The sequence below is a fragment of the Centruroides sculpturatus genome, unplaced genomic scaffold (assembly GCF_000671375.1).
Source record: "Centruroides sculpturatus isolate CEXI.00-Female unplaced genomic scaffold, Cexi_2.0 scaffold1208, whole genome shotgun sequence".
NCBI classification, from domain to species: Eukaryota; Metazoa; Arthropoda; class Arachnida; order Scorpiones; family Buthidae; genus Centruroides; species Centruroides sculpturatus.
Genome location: NW_019385347.1, coordinates 199,904 through 220,256, shown reverse-complemented (window position 1 = coordinate 220,256; position 20,353 = coordinate 199,904). Strand labels below are relative to the sequence as shown.

Genomic DNA, 20,353 nt, shown 5'->3' with positions numbered 1-20,353 from the left:
CTCTCGTCAATCTTTCCGTCCTGTGGACGCATCGAAGACATTTTTTTCCACGCTCATTATGGGTTCGGCCGGGCCCACAATGAGACCGGATGGACGGTTCGATATATTTAGGGCAGACCGCCTGCAAAAGATTCCACGAATTCGATTCTGGGTTCCCCAGAACATTACGCCGACACCTTCGCGCCCGACCCGAGCATGGTTTAAAACTTTTGATACGTGGTATATTCTGTTCGAACGACTCTCGAATTCTACGTAAGGTAAGTTGCGGTCTTTGTTCTGTTAGCACGAACAGATTACAAAGAAAACATGGAACAATTCGGCAGCTTCTACTTCAAGAAATCTGAAATTTGCCATCCGCTAAAACCTGGAATTTTACAAGAAACTTGGTTTATCGCACCATCAAGAGGTATGAGAAAACTAATAGTATTGAAAACCGACTAAAATGTGTCGTCCGCGAGATAAAAGAATTCCAGGAATGCTTAAGCGTTTGAAGAGCCGAATAATAAATCCTCGCCGATGCCAAAAAAAAGCTGGCGTTGCTGATGAACTTCTCAAGACCCTTCGTCTAGCATTGAAAAGGACCGCGAGTTTAAGACTTTAAAAGTTAAGGCCTATCACACGTTGACACAGGCTCAAAAGAATAAAAGGCTGATTTACTCTTGCCGTCTTTTGCAGAGATGTGAAAAATATTCTTTTCATAGATTAAAAAAAAACTTTCTGTGGAAATTTAACAAGAAAATTTGTAGATGAAATACCGTTGCAAATTATGTTCGGCCAAATCAGTGAAAGATAGTGAAGTCTCAAAGAGCTCACCATCCCTTAAGTCTTATGGTCCGAGCAGGGATTAGTTGGAAAGGAAAAGCAGAAGTCCGTTTTGTATCATTAGGGGTTAAATAGAGTGCCACGAACTTTAGAACAGATATTGTCCAAGCGGTGATAGAATCATTAAATAAGAACGTTGTTCAAAAAGAAACTTGGACTTTTCGGCCGAAAGTCTGCTCTAAATCCCATACAAGAGTGTCGAGGCATTGGAGGAATTCTGCCAGATGGGCTGCCTTTCCAATGAAAATCACCCGTACAACCATAGAAAAGTAGAAAGAAGGATGAAGGTTTATATCAAAGCGGGTGACGGACACTTTGAACATTAGAAATGCTTGTTATCTTTCTTATTATCTACTTGTTATATAAACAAAAAGTATTTGATATATTATTCATTAATAAACTCAAATTGCCGATTATTAATAACGAGTTAAAAATTAATAATAATTAAAAAACAAACTAAATTACATTTTTATACGGTATTAATATTTTTGTCCGTCAGAGGGCGAAAAGAAGCAATGACCGGTCGTTTATAATGGTCATTGCTAGATTTTTCCATGCGATATAAAAGGGGAAATGGCGCGCCGATTGTTCGAAGGTTGCAAACACGCGGCGGAATACGCAAAATATCGGCCACGGTCTCCGCCGGCCGTGGCCGAAAAAATTATTCAATACCTGAAAGAAAAGGTGAGTGCCACGTGACGACTTCCTCGTGCTGAGTTACTTTATAATTGTAAGACGATCGCTCGAGTACTTTCTTACGTATCAACTTATATACAAATTAGGGAAAGATGTGAACTCGGAATGAGGATTTTTCACCCCAGAGTTAGATCCCTCTCCTGTACGTGCAAACAGTCAATGTAGCTAGCTATACTTATACAGTAAGTGCCATCATTGGACGGATATTCGTCTCTAAAGGTCTGTTTTTACCGCCGATCGGTACTACTGCCTATTCTCCGCGCTCCGCCTCGGTCCGGGCCGTCCCGGACCCGTGCTTCGGTGCCCGCTAATGCTTGCGCCGACTCCCCTAAAACTATGTAAGGTTAAATATTCTGAAGACGGACGAGCGGGCTACTCGAAGCCAACGATGTAATTTGGTCCGTGTTGTGGCGCGAGCGTTCGCAAAAACGTTTGAATGCCGGCCCGAGCCGGAAGCGTGGAAGCGAGAAGAACTCTGTGCTTTTGTAGCAGACTGCGATAAAAAATATACTGTGATCCTATCCGGATCTAAATTGGGATTTCCCGCAGACCCGTAGGGTTGCCGGATGCCCTTTATTTTAGCTAAACTGTCCTCGTCGTTTGTTGAAACGAGAAAGGATGCAGTTTATCCTTTTTTTTTTTTCAATGAATCTGTTTTGTAACGATGGTGGATGCTTGCACTGACGTATGACCATCTTTTAATGATGGGCACTAACTGGGTAAAAACTAGTTAACTAGAATAAAAAGCAATGTACTTTAATTTAGCTACTACTGTGGCTAACTATATACTTGGTTTGTTTTTATAAAAGTAATCAAAACTACTAGTTAACAACATTTATGCTATCGGAAATAGACAATCAAAAATTTGACCGGATTAAAATAATAGTTATGTTTTTATTTTGTCCTTATTATTTAACATTTTTATTTCTTTTATGACCGACGTCTCGAGAATACAAATTTTTCGTCTGACGTTCTGCGTCGTGTAGTTAAAATTTGTCCCGACGAAGAAAACGGACGTTCCGTGGCAGCAATGTGGTGAATGTTGTAATCTAAAAATGCATTGTCGGTAGTGCGACGTGCTAAAACTAACAATATTGTTTTTTTAAATTTCTGATTTTACGTGAAAACTTCTGCCAGCCGTTTTAAGAAGTAGAGTAATAACTCAATGCAAGTACAAAACAAAATAAAAATATACTTATATAACAAACTATATATTTTTTTATACACGTGCGTAGCAAAATGTTGATACCCAATTGGTTGCTTTTATTTGAATTGACTTTTGTCAACTGGCAATATAAAAATTTCAAACACTACAACTACTTAAAACGAGTAAAACGGCTTAACCAAACTTGCTGACGTGAATTGCCAAAGCAACATTATACTGTAATTAATTAAAAGGAAAACTAGTTAGAGCAGTTGAAACTAAACATGCTAACTAGTAGCTAACTAGATTGTTTAATTATATTAGTAGTTAACTACTGGCTATATCTACTATCCTTATATATAATCTCCGTCCTTCTCCGTAGTATGATTGCCAATCTTCTGGACACTCCTGGAATTTGGCAAACATTTTAAATTTTCCAACTACTGAATTGAGGCCTTGTGTATTTATTTGATGAGATGGTTAACTATTGAGTAGGCTATATATTAAAGCAGACTAAAGAATAGGTGACAACATCTATGGTTTACCATTAAATATTTTAAATTCTAGATTAAACTAAAGCTTGCAAATATTTATAGTCGATACGAAAGCTATAATCTCCCAGAAATTTCGAGAAAAATTTAATTAACTATTTTGTTTGGCCGAAGACATTTGATTTTGATCGTTATATAAAACAAAACTAGTTTTCTCGATATATTATCCTTCCACGATATCTATCGTATAGTTGAATTCTTTTCGGTACTTCGTCATTTATAATGTTTTATAAATGTCGGTCTTCCATATTTCTTTTCCTTAATTTTAATTTCTTTAGTTTTAAACTTCTTTATATTATATTATTATATATTTTTTTTTATCGATATTTCTAATTATTTTAAATCTAATGATAGATTACAACTTTGAATCGTGCATTAGATATTGGATGTGGATCTGGTCAAAGCACAGCATTGTTTGCTTCACATTTTGAAAAAGTAACTGGTATCGATGTAAGCGAGGCACAGATTGAAGAAGCAATTAAAAACAATAAATTCACAAATGTAGAATACAAGTGAGTATGGAAATAGTTCTTTTATTAATTAAAGTAGTTTTATCTAAGATTTCAATAGTTGAAAGACTGGATTACATTTCTAAATCATTATATATGTGATAAGTATTATCAATTAACAAAATATCACAAAGCATTAGAATAAAGTAAAATTGCACCTGTACAAAAAAATCATTACTTAAAAAATATTATCAGACTTTCAAATTACATTTAAAACAGCTTTAAAACACATTTAAAACAGATTTAAATTACATTTAAAACAGATTAGCAAATATCTATTTTTATCAATACCATAATGCACAGTTCAAGTACATTTTTGACTGGACTTTCAAATTTTTGAATTTCAGAACAAGTTGCTCCCTTGTACTACAAAATTATAAAAATTGAGCTATTGTGTGGATACATTTCTTTTGCTAGTTTTGATGTTACCAAATTTATGATTTACATATTTATGAAAATTAACTTTTATCGTCTCTTTTCTGTTTAATCTACATTGTAATGCATAAAAGTTTTAACATAGTTGTTATAAAAATACTAAACATTTTTTATCTTAAGAGATTTTAATTTTTCTTTTTGGCTTGCTGGGAATAGAATTCCATGTATAACATGTATGAGGGTGTGTCAGAATAAATTCAGAGTGATTGTTTTTTCAATACTATAGCATTGATAAATTTTCCTATGTATATTACTATAAAAAATGGTTATTATGTATCTGTCAAAACAATTGCACAGAAATATACTTTTGCTCTGTTGCTAGTGGGCAACAGAGCAAAATTTTAGTCTATGACAAAATCTGCTGATTGCAAAGACAGAGTTTACATTAAACAACGACAAACAGCCAAACAGTTTAAAATGTATTGCGAAGATGATGATCATTTATTTCTGAATGTCATCTAAACAAACCTTGACCAAACATTGGCTATTACTTTCTTCACTGTTACTCTCCTCTTTTAGGAGTTTTACAACCACTCAAGTTGTTTGTCTGTGACATCAGAAAAATGGTGACTAGTGATGCATTGAGTGTGTCAGAATTTCTCCAAAGAAAAAAAAGTGTTGTTGCAAATTATAAAAAAAATATCTTCCAGTTGAGAAGGATTATGATAACAATACTCTGGCAGTGGAAAAACCGCATAAGTTTTAAAGTAAATTTTCTTTATCGTTTCCTTGTCGATAAGCTCATACCTTATAACAATTGAAAAGCAAGTATAATTGTAAAAAATACATTTGAGATTATAAGTTGTCACTAGTTAATAGAACCTTTTTACATTAACCACTTGGCCATCAGTCTGCTAATGATTTAAGGATACAAAACTATTATGCAAGGTGTGTCTACTAAAAGCTTTTGACAGAAATGAATCAATTTAGTATCAGTCTTCAAAATACATACCTCCAAGAGCTGTTAAAATTTTTGCACACACTGGTAATTTACATATGCCCTCACAAAAGGATCTTTTTGGAATGGTGTTTAGTTCACTCTGTAGAACTTCTTGGTTTTCTGAAATTGTCTCACTTCCAAACTAAATTTTAATTTCTGGATCAGAAGCCTCCAACAGTTCTAGCCATTTCCAAAAAACCACTTCCTGTTCCCAAATTAAAATTAATATTTTTGCATATTTAATTTAGATAATTTATTGCAATATTTTAGTTTTAAAGTTTAGCTTTATGAAGACATTTGTGTATTTTGTTCAAATAAATTTCATTGTGATTTAGTTTTTACTATCACTAGGCCTATGCACTTGATCATAATTATTTTTTAATGGTATTTCTGTAATGCAACATTTAAGTTTAGCTTTTTGGTATTTTGTTTATATAATACAAAAAAAATAAGGATAATATACTATTATTTTTATGATTTGATATATTGAAATAATACTTTTGGTTATAATATGTTTTTCTCTATTAAACTTTTAGAGAATCGCACCTAAATGCAAAATTTCCAGCAAAGAAATACCCAAATTCAATATTCAAACATTTTTGGCCACTACTTTATCAGCCCTCTTCAGGAAAACAAAAAAAAAAAAAAGTTCTATTTATAGAATTTAGCAGGGTTATAGTTTTTAGTTTCAAAAAAGTAAAGGCTGTGACATATTTTTTAGGAGTCTAAATAGTACTTCCTTGCATTTGGTACATCAATGGCATCTGCATTGATGCAGGCTCCACTTCTGTCTGCCCTCTACAACTTCCAATGCTCTAATGTTTTGTCAGTCGAAGACCCTGTGTATTAGGGTAGCTTTGTCCCCTACTACAGTACATGGATCTTATATACGTTAGTATTCTGTTGAACCTATAGTTCCGGCAGGATGTGGTAAACCCCTGGTGCTCTTGCGTCTTCAGTGTCCTGCTTTGCGTTAGAAGGCAGAAAATGTTGGATTTTCTTTTGTACATTACAAGTATGTTTAAATCTTTTGCAATCATCCTGTATACATGATGAAAGGATGGTTTGTACCTGATTAGCTTCTGTTTTGTAAACAATTGGTATTGGTGTTGGATGACACAGTCAGATGTGTGGATGCCAGAGTGTTGATAATTGAGTAGCTGTACCCATGGTTGGGTGCAACTTCTTTCAGATGCTCTAATTCCTTGTTGGTAACTGTTAGCCTCGTATATCATAGTAGGCTCTCGCTACCAGTGTGCAGAAAGTGGCTGCCTTATATGACCACAGGTTAGCTGAATTGCCCAGTACAAATAGGGGGACCTAAGCAGGTTTGTGGTAAATTGAGGTGTTGAACTTATCTGCTATTTGAATCTTGATATCTAAGAAATTAACATTAGTGTAGCTTTCTTGATCCAATTTTAGTGTTAATCCATAGTTGTTCTTATTAAACACCTTAAATATCTGGTCTATTTCTCCATATAATCAAAATGTCATCAAAATATCAGGTGTAAATAAGGATATTATGTTTGAAGTTTATTAAGGACTGCTCTTCCAATTGTAAAACAAGTTTACAGAGATCACGTGATGTACCAAATGCATGGGAGTACTATTTAGACTGTTAAAAAATATACGTCAGATACGATACGTCACAGCCTTTATTCAAACTTTTTTTAAACTTTTAAACTTAGAACATGCCTACATTCTATAAATAGAATGGTTCTATTTGTTTTACATTTCTCAAAGAGGGCCGATAAAGTAGTGGCCGAAAATGTTCAAATATTGAATTTGGGTGTTTCTTTGCTGGAAATTTTGCATTTAGGTGTGATTCTCTATGTGTACAGTTCCAGTTTTTTAGAAAAGTGGTTGTTTATTGATAAACTTTTAGTTTTATTACATAATATCAAAATAATTACAGGATAATTTTTAGTCAAATATGAGTATTTTCTGAAGTAGTTCGACTATTTATGCAAATTACAGTGTTTTTCTATATTTTACCCTCATATTTTCATTTATATAAAAGTATCTATTTCCATTTCTTCTTCAGTTGATTGGATATCTTAATGCATGTATCATTAGTGCTGTTTTCATCTGATTAATGGCACTTCTTTCTCATCTGGTTTCGTTAATTGATGAATTGTCACACGAGTTGTATTATTAATCTTTAGTGCAATCATAACATTTGTTATTTTGACCATGCTTTTTTCATTATTTTCTTGGATTTATCACAGTTTATAGTTTATAATTTTATAAATTCTGCAAACTGTGATAAAAATCATAACAAAACTGTAGTAAAATAAAATTACATTAAAGACAACTTTTATGTTTAGAAGTTATGATAAATTAATAATAATATTGAAAAGTGAATTTTTGTCAGCTGAAGTATCATTTAATGAGAAAAGGTCATGATGCTGTGTTAAAAACTGTTAAAAATACGTTGCAATTGTAAAGTCGCTCTGCAACAGTTGGGAAAACAGGAGGAGATTCCACAAATGAAGTAATGACATAGTGGGCAGACGGCCTGTCAAAGAATTATGATGTCACCACTCGGTCGAGTTGCACGGGCATGGCCTGCTGCAGAGTGACTTTATGATTGCACTTTATAAGGAACACTCATGAAGTCATTTCATTCCAAGACCTTTTGAAGAGTGAACTCTATTTTTATTCTCAACTTTAACAATGATTAAAAAGTAACCAAATTTCCTACTCAGAGTTAAACCAGCTTTTGAATGTTGTTTGAAATATGCTTAATTTAAAGATTACATTGTGCTGGCACAATGTTATATTTAAATTAAAAACAGTTGTGTAAGATGTGATGCTAACATGTGTCAGTCTCTAAAAGTGTTTCATCTCAACATCAAACATGTAATAAATATTGACTCTTTCATATCCATAGTATCTTGAAAAGTCTTCCGTAAGAACGTTTTAAACGAAATCTGAATTATAATTATAATATTGGATTTAATTACTTAAAAGTTTCTCCCAATAATTTAGGGTTTTAATGTCCTTGAGAGTTTTACTGATTTTTGGAATGAGATGATTAATTTTATATAATCTGAATTATAATTAATACAATTATATTATGTTGGCTTTTTCCATTTTAAATAGGTATTAATACTATTATATATTGTTTGTCTAATAAATAAAAACTTAAAATAAAGTAAAATTAACAAATGTTATATAACTACATAAATGAGCTTAAAAATTAGAGGAAGAGCTTTGGATTTAATTCATTATTATTGGAAAGATTATTTAGGACCTCACAATTTTCAGAGTTTCCTCTGCCGAAGACACAAAGCTCAAGAATGAAAGCATTCAGCTCATCACAGCCAGCCAGAGCGTCCACTGGTTCAACATAGATAAATTTTATAATGAAGTCAACAGGTTACTTGTACCAAATGGAGTTTTGGCCATGTATGGATATTCTGTCATGATGCCTCATCCTTTGGATGTGAATGTAAGAGAAAAAGCTGTAGACGTAGTGAATAAGGTATGTTACTGGTTTCAGAAAGTTATTTCTGATTTAACATGTTTATAAATTACAATTATTGTAAATTCTCCATTATTTATTTAATTTGATATATGGAAATATTAAGGTAAAGTGGGTAAGTGTACAGTACCTATCCATGAGGGAACTGCACTTTTCTGTAATATCTTATTAGCCAATCAAAATTAAGCTGCCAGTACATTGATGTGTAGCTCAAAGTACAGATTTTGATAGTATTCAAGCTGGTTTCAATGTGGCTGCTTCTCTGGTTGCAACAGTGGTTTGTAAGGTCTGGATAAGTTTGATCTTTTCGTCTGACAGGGTGCAAGCATAGTAATTTAAATATTTAAAATTCAGTATTTGTGATTTTAAGATACAATAATTAAATGAATATTGTAGAATGATAGGTGCAAATACTCTTTGTAAAGTGTTTCATCTATGTGCTCTGTTATGACAAGCCAGGGTGCATATACCCTATGAAATTTTGATCATTGGTGTATGTTCAATCATGTCAATGGTATAAATACACCATTCTTTCGGGATTCTACACACACATGCCTCAAGATGAGTCTGTATGTATAATATGTAGGTGTCTTTGTATTCTGCATTAAAGGCATGCGGCCAGAGCAATCAAGGTAGGTAATGAATGCTCTAAAATACCATCAAAAGTAGTTTGTTATTGAGTTTTCTTAGCAGAAATGCACTTCTCTTCAATTTATATGTTAATGTACACACATTTTGTATCTGTGCCTGGTGCTAGGCTAAAAGTTTTGATTTTCACAACCCCTTCAATGAGGATAGGACTGGGTACTGCCTTGATCTGCTGTAAAGTTGATAAGTTGATACACACAATCCTTTAAATGCTGTTGGAAATAAAGTGAGAGAAAGGCAGTGCTCATTCCTGTATCAGTCAGTAGGTGGATGAAGCATGTATCACAGGCAGTGTTGCCTCAGGTAAATTTGTATAATAAAACTTGACAGAAAACATACTAAATTTACAGAAAATGTACTGAAAAGAAGGAAATTTAAATTGTAAAAACAACTTTATATCTCTTAACATTGTTTAAAAAGTAAAAAGTGATATAGATAAATGAAAGCATTTGTCAATGTCATGTAAAACATTAAATTTAGAATAAAATGTACATTTTTTTATTTTTATTTACCTGTTTAATAAGTAACAAAATATAATGTAAAAACCTGCATTACAGGCCTCAGAACAGATCCCTACTCTCATATTTCTGAATATTTTTAAATTAGTCACTTTTTCTCAACTATTCCAGCAATACATCACTATTTCTCACTTTTTCTACCACCAAGCTGTCACATGTTACTTCATTAATTAATGTTTAATTAAATACTTAAAATTGTGACACCCATAATGTCTTGTTGTAGGTTGAAAACTTCATTTTATTACATGACTTTTGAGGTCTTAAAAATGTTAATTACACAACATTATAAATTTGAGAGCGCACAGTCTAACATCAACAAAAACTTTTTTCAAAGTACAGTTTACAAGCCCCTTACAAGTAACCTTCACATCTTCAATTTGAGGGCTTTACTCTTTATTAGCATTTATAATTTTATATAAAACTTGTCTCTACCCTCAAAATTAAACTATTTGTAGTTTTGTAATTATTAATACTATAAAAGTTGTTTTTTTAACAAAATCTTGTAAAGGATGGTGCTGCGAACTAATTTTAAATTTCTTCTATTATGTCGTCATGTTTTCACTGAGAAGTTATGCATTTCGTTTCTGGATTTTTATTTAATGAAATCTCTTGTTTTAAATTTTAATAATTTTGTGATTCTGAAAACTTCTTTCTAATTAATAATTTTAACCAATTAAAAATTTTAATTTGCAAAATTTAAGTAGATAAAAAAACGTACTCTATGAACTGATGACTGGAGTGCAACAAAAAAACAAAAGAGAAAGTTCAGCACTAATGTCTTCGAATTCACCTGATAAGTAGATAACTGATTAGAAAGAATGGTAAATATACAGGTAATTTTTCTCTCAATTTTTTTTAAGAGAGACACACCATATATCTTCTAAATAGACTCTTCCTATGCTTAATTATCAAACTGGCTGACCATCCCAGCACTTATTAGCCTACTGTTCTGTTCTACAAAAAATAAAGAAACCAAGTAAAGAACAGATCAAAATATACAGATAAAGCAAAGAGAAGAAAACCAAAACAAAATAAAAACATATGAAAATGAACTTATCGGACCAGAATTCACAATTGCGACAATGTTTATTCAGAAATGAGAAAGTAATTTCTGGTGCAAATGCGAGAACTGTGCACAAATGTCTAAACCCTGTGCAAGCATTAGTTCTAAATTATGCCACTGTGGCAAACGGCGCCAATAGCCAAAAGCTCGATTTGTGGTATTTTATGGTCATAATTACAAATTACGATTGCTTTATTTGTTATTACTATTAGTTAATAATGAAAATAAGTTATTGCTTGTACATAATTTGTCTACAAGGACTTTATTTAAACATATCAGAAAAAAACAGTCTTTATTTTACCCCTGAACACATGTTACACGATATCATTGTTTTTCAGACTGTCAGTCCGTCATCACCAGGTTTATGACCAACAATTTAGATTTTTGTTTTTTAAATACATCAACATTCAAAAGCATTAATAGCACAAAACCAATCATACCTATCATCGTTCTATCAGACAAAGTGAAAAATAAAAACTGGTTTTTTTTCTGATATGTTTTCTTGAATTGCAGAATCAAATCACCAGTATAATAAATCCTAGTAATAAAATAAAAGTTCTTGTAGACAAATTACATACTAAACATAAGATAAGGACACAAAGGCATATAATTTAATAAGTTATTGCCCTTTAAACAAAAAAAAAAAAAAACCATTCTCAAACTAAATTATAACGTCAAATGAAACAAAACCCATAAATATAAAATAACATTTGGACTCGCCTCCTTACAAATAATATATATTATTATGGTTGACTAATTTTATTTCAGTAACCATTTAGTCACTTTTTCCTTGCTGGGAGTTACTATTCTGACTTATTTTGAAGTAATTTTCTGTTTCGAGGCTTTGTTTGTAAAATTGTTTTGTTTTAGAGCTGATAAAAATGGAGTTTCTTTACTTCTTGAGGCATTTTCTGCCCTTGTGAATCAGTTTTTCTTGGCCATCCAGAGTTTGGAAAATTTGTCAGTTTCATGGGTTTTGAACTTTTTCACAATACTTCTAATAATGTCTGTGCAAACACTGGTTAACTGGTGGATATTTTTATAATGTAATGTAGTTTTGTTAAGTTGAATAATTTTGTTTTTGTTGTTTGCAATAGTCCTTTTCCATTCATCTGCATAAATTAAATTTTGATTGATTCAAAATTTTAAAGCTCTACCTCCATTTCTACTTACCGTAGTATACTTTTGTAAGATATTAGTAAATTTCTTTTCTTGTGCAGTATTTAAATAATTTTTTATAAGGTGTTATTCTTTCTTTGATGTAGTAGTCCTATATCTTCAAATTAAAATTAATCCATTCTTAATTTAAGGGGGTTAGAAAATTTAGTTTATTTATTGATTACTTTAGATTTCTGCTTTATCTTTTTGCCTTTATTATGTAAATTAGTTGATTTGTGTAAATTTTATTTAGGACTTTTCACTCAGCATTGTAAGAGTGGGAAACATTTTTTGACATACTGTATGAGAGTATGTTCTTATATGTGCAGAAATACAGTATGATTATCTGACGACAGAATTCTTGCATAAAACAAGACTGTCATACTGTATGTAAATTTAAAAAATCAAAATGCTAACAAAAAGTAAATTTTTTCTATTATAAATTACATGAAATAGCATTTATTTTTTATTTTGTTTTTTCAGTGTGTCAGGTATATTTCACTCTTTAATCTTATTTGTAAATCTTAAATGTCATTGTTATCTGACTTGCTGTAAAATATTATTGTGTAAGAATTGAATAGTGTATTTCATCATGCATTCTATCTTTGTTTTTTACTAATCTTATAATATAATCGAGATGGATTGATAATGATAATAATAATAAGCGCAAAGCCCAAATGGTTAGGAGTTTAAAGTTGAAATTTGGTACACAGTTAGGGTATGTCATGAGAACGTACACTAAGAAGGGATTTTTTGAAATTCTCCCCCACAAGGGAGAGGGACAAGATTAAGGCTTATTGTGAAGAACTCGGCTTCTACTGTACTATTTTAGATGTGGCTTTTTGCATTTTTCATTGTGTTTTAATAGGGTTTGCCACGAGAATGCACATTAAGAAGGGATTTTTCGAAATTCCCACTATGAGGGAGAGGGTTAAGGATTACCCTGAAGAACTCGGCTTCTACTGTACTATTTTAGATATCTTTTTTGCATTTATGCGAGAAATTGAACATATTTTTAGACCCTTCTAAAAATTCTCAACAATATTTAGTGTTCCATTGTATATAAAGTTGACACGGGGAGTGCATGCACATAAGTTCACTTTATTCAAACTCTTTGTCTTAATATTCGATTTTATATTTATGAATGATTCTGGAAGATCCAGCTTATTTTTTTGAATTCAGTAAACCTGAAGAAGAACCCAGAAAGAGTTACGAAAACATTTATTATTCATCACTTAGTGGTACTATGCACTGGTTAGTGGTTGCAGTGAGTCTTAATTATTGTTATTCTAGTGTGGTAAGCAGATAGCTAAAAATTTTCTAATTAGTCTTGGAAGAGGGGGAACCTAATTCTTGCACTCGGTGAAAATGGGTAAGATCGGCTATAATCTAATAATCTTAATCTTTGCTATCGTTACTTTTTGTCCATGCAATGCTGGGCTCATCTAGTAGAATTACATTTTAAAAGTTTTCATTTTTTTAAATGTAAATGTTAATTATTTTTTTTAAATATTATTGACAACACATTGATAGTCAGTTTTTCATAACACTTTAGATCATTTTAAATTTCTCTGGATTGGATATCAAATTGATCTTTATGAAAATATTTGTTAATTTTGATATGTAATGATAATTATTAATTAACACAATACTCTGTTCAAATATGTCATTTAATGAAGATTAAGACCTTAATTATATTGATTATTTAAAAAATCAAAGTACGGTTTTTGTAATGTGAAATTATTGTATAGTATGGCACCATTTGTGTGTACTGTGCTGTACATCTGTACATTTAAGAAGGCTCGATATTAGTTTGAACAGTTCTCCGCTTGAATACTTTTTTGCATCATAAATATTTCCATTATGTTTTAGGTAACAATTATTCTGAATGATCATATCATATAAGAAAATATTCCATGCACTTTGTTTTGAGTTTATTAGATGCCATATGGATACTTGCATCACAGTGTTTTTTTCCCAATGATATAAGCAGTGTATTTTTCATTTACTGGAAGAAAACTTTGTTTAGTCATTATATTATTAGGAACAAAATAATATAAGCTAACAAATGGCAGAAGATACCTGACTAACTTTTTAAAATATCACATTCTAATGTTTTAGTTATGAACATATAAAATTAATATGAGTTAGTATAGGTATAAGACTATTGCAATTTTATGTCTAGATTATGCTAATTATGATTGATGTTTGCAAAAATGAAAAAAAATTTGACTGCTACATTTGCATAACGTTAATATTACATATGTTTTGACTACTTTTGAATTAGTAATTTTCGTGAATAAATTTAAATTTTTAGTAATTTAAACCACTAGGTTTATGTATTAAACTATTCATAAAATATTTTTAAGCAATGTTGTTGTATTTTTCATAAAATGTAATCTTGAAATCTAAGGTTCTTGGCCAGCACTCTTATTATAGAATTCTGCAATTAAAGATTAGGAGAACACAAGTTTTTTATAAATAATGAAAAGGAAGAGAATAAACTCAATTTAGATTTTTGTCAAATTTTCGTAACTTATTGTAGTGATGGTAGTTTTCAAGAAAGGAATTAAATTCGAATAACCCAATTAAAAAGTCTGGAGTGTTTAAAAACAACTTTAAATAATTAGAATTTCACAAAGTTTGTTGGTTGTTGTAACATGATATATCATTCGTATTTTTATTACAGAGAATGATGAAATTAATGTAACTAAAGATGAAAATTTCTGCCAGATTAAAAGGTACAAATATTAAATAGACATGAAAGTTAAAGATCAAACTTGTGTTACTTGCAACAACAAACAGATCAAAGCTTTGAAACAAAGATAAAAATATTAAAAAGCAGAAGTAAAAACAGATGAAAACAAACAAAAGTAATTTCTATTCCTTTCCAGCATTAATTAATACTCTAGGCCAGTAGTTCTCAAACTTGTAAAAAAATTGCATTTCTGGTGCATTTCGTATACAATAATAACCGTAACCCTGTGGGCCTTAGACTACATAGTAATTGATCGTGGATGTAATAAATCTTTATTCAAATAAGTTTATTCTCATTTTTAAAATATACTTTCATAATATTTATGGCATCAATGTGTCACAATACACTGTTTGAAAATCACTTCTGATATATGTGATACCAGTTTATTTTGTAACTTGTCCAAAAACTAGCCCAGGTTGGTATTCTTTAGTCTATTAAGGCTCATGTAACAGAATGCACAACACACAAATGTTTGTTTCTTTATTAAAACTCTTATGTATTTACTTCAGTTACTTTATCAGTTAAGCATGAAATTTGAATAACAATATAAAGTATTATCATGATTTTTAAAATGTGCAAATGGTATAGTTTATTGGTGGAATTTTTAATGGAGATTGCCTTTAATTTAAAATATCTGTGTTTTGTCCAAACTGGCTGAGAATGAGATTTATTCAAAATTATTTCTTTATGGATATTATAATTGTATCAGACCAAAGTTTTGTTTGAAGAAGATGTCATTTCTGTTTGTTAATAAGCTCCATAAACTTTTTACAGTTTTATGCAGAAGATATTGGAAAATATTGGTCGCCTGAGAGAAAACACATTGATAATAATTATAAAGACATTACATTTCCGTATCGTGATTATATCAGGTTTGAGTCTAAATGTATTTATTAATCTTCAAAGTTTTTAATTGTTGAATTTTATTTTAAATGTGTTAAATTGTATTATTCTTTAGGACTACTGTCACTCATCAAAGTGATTTGCCACTTCTAAATTATTTGGGGTATTTTACCACATGGAGTAGTTATCAAGAATTATTGAAGGAAGATGCAAAGAAAGCAGAATTTGTAATGACTAGATTTCAAAATAGGTAATTGAAATATTACAATTAAATTTTTAAATATAAAAATGTCTGTATTGGAGCACAGTTTACAAAAGTATATACTTGTTATGTCAGTGTCAAAGAGAATAAGAGTAATGCCATTAACAGAAGGTATAGACAAAAGATTAGGTAAGACAGCAGGGGTTCGATTACTGGAAAGCCTAAGACAAACAGAATGGAAAAATGGCAGAACTGGCCTTGGATTTCTAGAAAAATTATCCTACTCTTAAGTCTAGAAATGCAAAATTTCTGCCAGCTTTGCAGGAATGAATAGAAAGGAGATTATAAGATAAAGCTACAGTTGTTATTATTTAATTTACATATTTAGCTTTTCATATAGGAACAAAAATAGAAACACTTCAAAGTAAATGTTATTTAACAAAAACAATGCGTTCTCAGTTAAGAGTACAGATTGATTTTGAATTATTTTTGAGGTGTCTGTATATAAATAATAAACAACTCAAAGCATAAACAACCCGATGCATATACAGAAATAAACAACAATCCCCTTAAATATCAGGCTATAATCTGGCTAATTAAATGATTGATACAAAGTAATTTGTCACTAGAGGTAGACGTTAAACGCCATCTCTTAACTAAATTAATAATTATAATTTAAATAAGTAGTTAAATAAATTCAGAACCTTCTAATTATACTTATTAGTTTAGTTAAGAGATAGCGCCTAATGTCTACCTCTAGTGACAAATTACTTTGTATAAATAATTCAATTAGCCAGATTATAGCCAGATATTTAAGGCAATTGTTGGTTATTTCTGAGGTGTCTGTATTCTGTAAAGGGGGATACATACATGGCGTGGCAGAACGATGTCACTTTTTCACCACAGAAGTTGATTTTGTGCCGCTTTTCTTGTACCGTGAAAGTTGGTCGAATTCGTATCTTTTGTGGCAGCAGCTGCCAAGTCACATTTCTATCACCCAATAACAGATTGTTTCAAGGTCAACATAGAATCTCTTGTTTTAATGGTGGAAAGCTCAACATGGTTAACTGAGACAACTGACATTAGAATAAAAGGAAAAGATAATAAATTTAACTCAGATTCTACACAAATAATAATATATAATTTAATTTAAAGGACAAAACAAACAGATCATACTCAAAATAGTATTCTTTATCAAGAGATCTTAATCGAGGAATAAGTATATTTTGCACACCAGTTCTTTCTCGATCCAAGACAATATCTCTAATCCAAACCTTCGTTTGAATCTTCAACAAAATCTTCTAGTTAAATAAAGTGAACCATACAAAACAAAATTTGTAAATGTGGATAATGGCAGTGTTGTCATCATTTGCCATCTTGAATATTATATGCATGCACTGGAACCTAAGCATATTACTGCTTATGTGGTCACATTGCCATGAGGTAATGATGCATTTTCAACATGGCTTTTCGTTGCCATGCCACAAGTGTGCTTCACCCTAATTTTCCAGCTATAAAAAAACAAACTGAAAAACTGCTTACAGAATATGAAAGTGTAACTCAGAAAGTCTTATTATGTATATAATCAATACTGCAGAATGCTAAACAACTTCAATGTGTGAACCTTTTGTGACATGCACAATTTCCAAATGATGATCAATTTCCCTCCAACATTTATTGCAGTGTAACTATATTGCAGTAGCAGTTGAAAGAAGACTTTTTGGAAGAATAGTCCTTTTTTTTTAATTCTTTCCGCCCTGTGGGCACTAAGAGGATCTCTTTTTTTGCAAGTTATGGGTTTGGCCAGGCCCACAATGGGGCTGCCAGATGGTGAGGGACAAGACCCAACATATCCGAATGGACCACCCCCGAAAAATTCCTGGGGATTTTTTGGCCCATTCGAATTCGAACCTGGGTCCCCCAGAGCGGTAGGCTACCACCTTGACCGCTTAGCCATCCGGCCACTGGAAAAATAGCTTATCCCACATGAAAGAAGTTTCCAAGAAAAAGGAGGATTTGTTTCAATACACCAGCTTTTTATACGCAATGTTTTATTAATGTGTATTTACAAATTATGGGGCATGCAACAAAACTGTAAAAGTTTTTTAAAAGACAGATCGATACTAATTACTTATTTCTTGTAGTTTTGAGAGATATGCCATTTTTCCATTATTCCCCTCAATTCTGAACTTCATTTCCTTTGGCAAAGTCATGGGTCTTGTAAACAATGTCCTTTGTATATCTATACAGGAAGAAATCAAGTGGTGTAATGCCAGTGGTGCATTATTCTATGGGCAAAAGGGGCAATCGTCTTGGGCCCCTAAACCAATCTTTAAAAAAAATAATATTTCCCCAATAAATTCTCCCAAAGAAAAATGTCTGAAGTTAACAATATACATGGGGGTCCCTAATTCAAATTTGCCTGAACTCCATAAAGCTTGTAACATGCCACTGGGTAATATAGGGATGTAGTCATGAATTAAAAAGTGCCAGAATGCTAACTGACACCTCAAGTTTGAATTATTACTGTCTATGGAGCTGCAAGAAATAATTTTCTGTTTTTCAGCCAAGTTAATAGTCTAAAGTACAAAGTTTCAAAATAAATGATATACCATCATTTTACAGATCATTACAATTAATAACAGTGCAAATAATTATACAACAGAGAATAGTGTTAACAATAAACTAAATTATGTAATACTGGACAATTTTGGAAAAACATTAAGAAAGTACAATTACGAAAGATAAAAACAATTCAGAATATTAGAATAACAGAAAATTAAGTTAACAAGACAATCTGAATATTAATATAGAAAACATGACAAAACAATAAATTGAGGTACATAATTCCAAACTGTGTCTTAGCCACTTTATAAAATATTTGTATTGACTGTGCTATCCAATTACTAGCATAAAGAACTATCATAATAATAAAATGTTTTTATTGTTTAAAAAATAGGAGCTTATGGCATTTTTTACGTTGATTTATAAAATAATCAAGTTTTGCATTGTCAAGTTTAAAGCTTTAAGAGACTGTTGAATACTGAAAACTAAGTGAAAGTGGATAAGACCCACCTTGGAATGAAGTGCCTCTATTNTAGATTTTACAAATATGTGAGCCGTTCACAGCCCGGCACACGTATTTGTAAAATCTAAGTGACTCGTACAACATGTAATTCAGATAAAACGGAAAAATCAATGATCTTATAGGGGGATTGACTGTACTGGACAATTTTGGAAAAACATTAAGAAAGTACAATTACAAAAGATAAAAACAATTGGGAATATTAGAATTACAGAAAATTATGTTAACAAGACAATCTGAATATTAATATAGAAAACATGACAAAACAATAAATCAAGGTGCATAATTCCAAACTGTGTCTTAGCCACTTTATAAAATATTTGTATCAACTGTGCTATCCAATTACTAGCGTAAAGAACTATCATAGTAAAATGTTTTTATTGTTTAAAAACAGGAGCTTATGGCATTTTTTACATTGATTTATAAAATAATCAAGTTTTGTTTTGCATTGTCAAGTTTAAAGCTTTAAGAGACTGTTGAATACTGAAAACTAAGTGAAAGTGGATAAGACCCACCTTGGAATGAAGTGCCTCTATTGTTTTGCCATGTTTTCTATATTAATATTTGGACTGTCTTGTTAACATAATTTTCTGTTATGCTACTATTCCCAATTGTTTTTATCTTTTGTAATCGTAATTTCTTAACACTTCTCCAAAATTGTCCAGTATTACATAATTTGGTTTATTGTTGGCATTGTTCTCTGCTGTGTAATTATTTGTATTGTTATTAATTGTAATAATTTGTAAAAGGTTGATATATCATTGATTTTGCTACTTTGATTCTGTAAATGACTTAAGTTACAATTGTACGGATGGATAATTTTAGTGCCATTCTGTTGGGTCACATAGCATCTGACTTTTGTTAAGTCCACTCCACCAGAATGTTAATTAATTTTATTGTGCATTCTCAAAAAGATGATCTCCAAAATATTTGGGCTGGTATTTTTAGAAACTATGTTCCAATACAACATTTTTTTATAGTTATGTTTTATTTTCGAGTTAAAAATAAATATTTTCCTACAAAGAACATTTCAAAATAAATAAAATATTATGTGTAAAAGCTATAGTTAATTATTTATAGAAATCATAGCATCTTCATTTATATAATATAATATTTAGATCATTTATATTTAATTAAAAAAAAACTCTTTTTATCCTCATCTACTTCAGACTTTGTTTATTAAAACGACTTATTACACTGGCGTAGTTTTTGTATAGCAAACAGAGGAGAACTTAGAAAAATCAAAACAAAATATTTTTTTCACTTGATTGCTATACAGAAAGGAAACTACAACAGTGTAATAAGTCATATTAATAAACAAAGTCTGAAATAGGCAAGAATAAAAACAGAAATAAAAGTAAAGACATAGAGGCAAAAAGAGTTAATAAAAAAAAAGTTTTTATGCATATTTAAATAAATTATATAATTGGCTCTATACAATTCTTATTCAATATTAAAAAAAAATTACTGAAGAAAGCAGCTTATGGCATTTTT

At 31.0% G+C, this 20,353-nt stretch overlaps 1 protein-coding gene across 4 annotated transcripts in view; it reads left to right on the top strand.

The window, feature by feature from the left end:
* Positions 1 to 1,333: 1,333 nt before the first annotated feature.
* LOC111637927 (putative methyltransferase DDB_G0268948) overlaps positions 1,334 to 20,353 on the top strand; it is a 27,288-nt gene continuing 8,268 nt past the window's right edge. For all 4 annotated transcript variants that reach the window (XR_002758758.1, XM_023383536.1, XM_023383537.1 and 1 more), the window contains exons 1-5: positions 1,334 to 1,506; positions 3,568 to 3,725; positions 8,368 to 8,584; positions 15,504 to 15,601; positions 15,688 to 15,822. Coding sequence is in view for 3 of the 4 variants with exons in the window: in XM_023383536.1 (XP_023239304.1) it covers positions 1,396 to 1,506; positions 3,568 to 3,725; positions 8,368 to 8,584; positions 15,504 to 15,601; positions 15,688 to 15,822 (719 nt within the window). In the remaining variant the exon portion in view is untranslated. The remainder of the gene's footprint in view (positions 1,507 to 3,567; positions 3,726 to 8,367; positions 8,585 to 15,503; positions 15,602 to 15,687; positions 15,823 to 20,353) is intronic.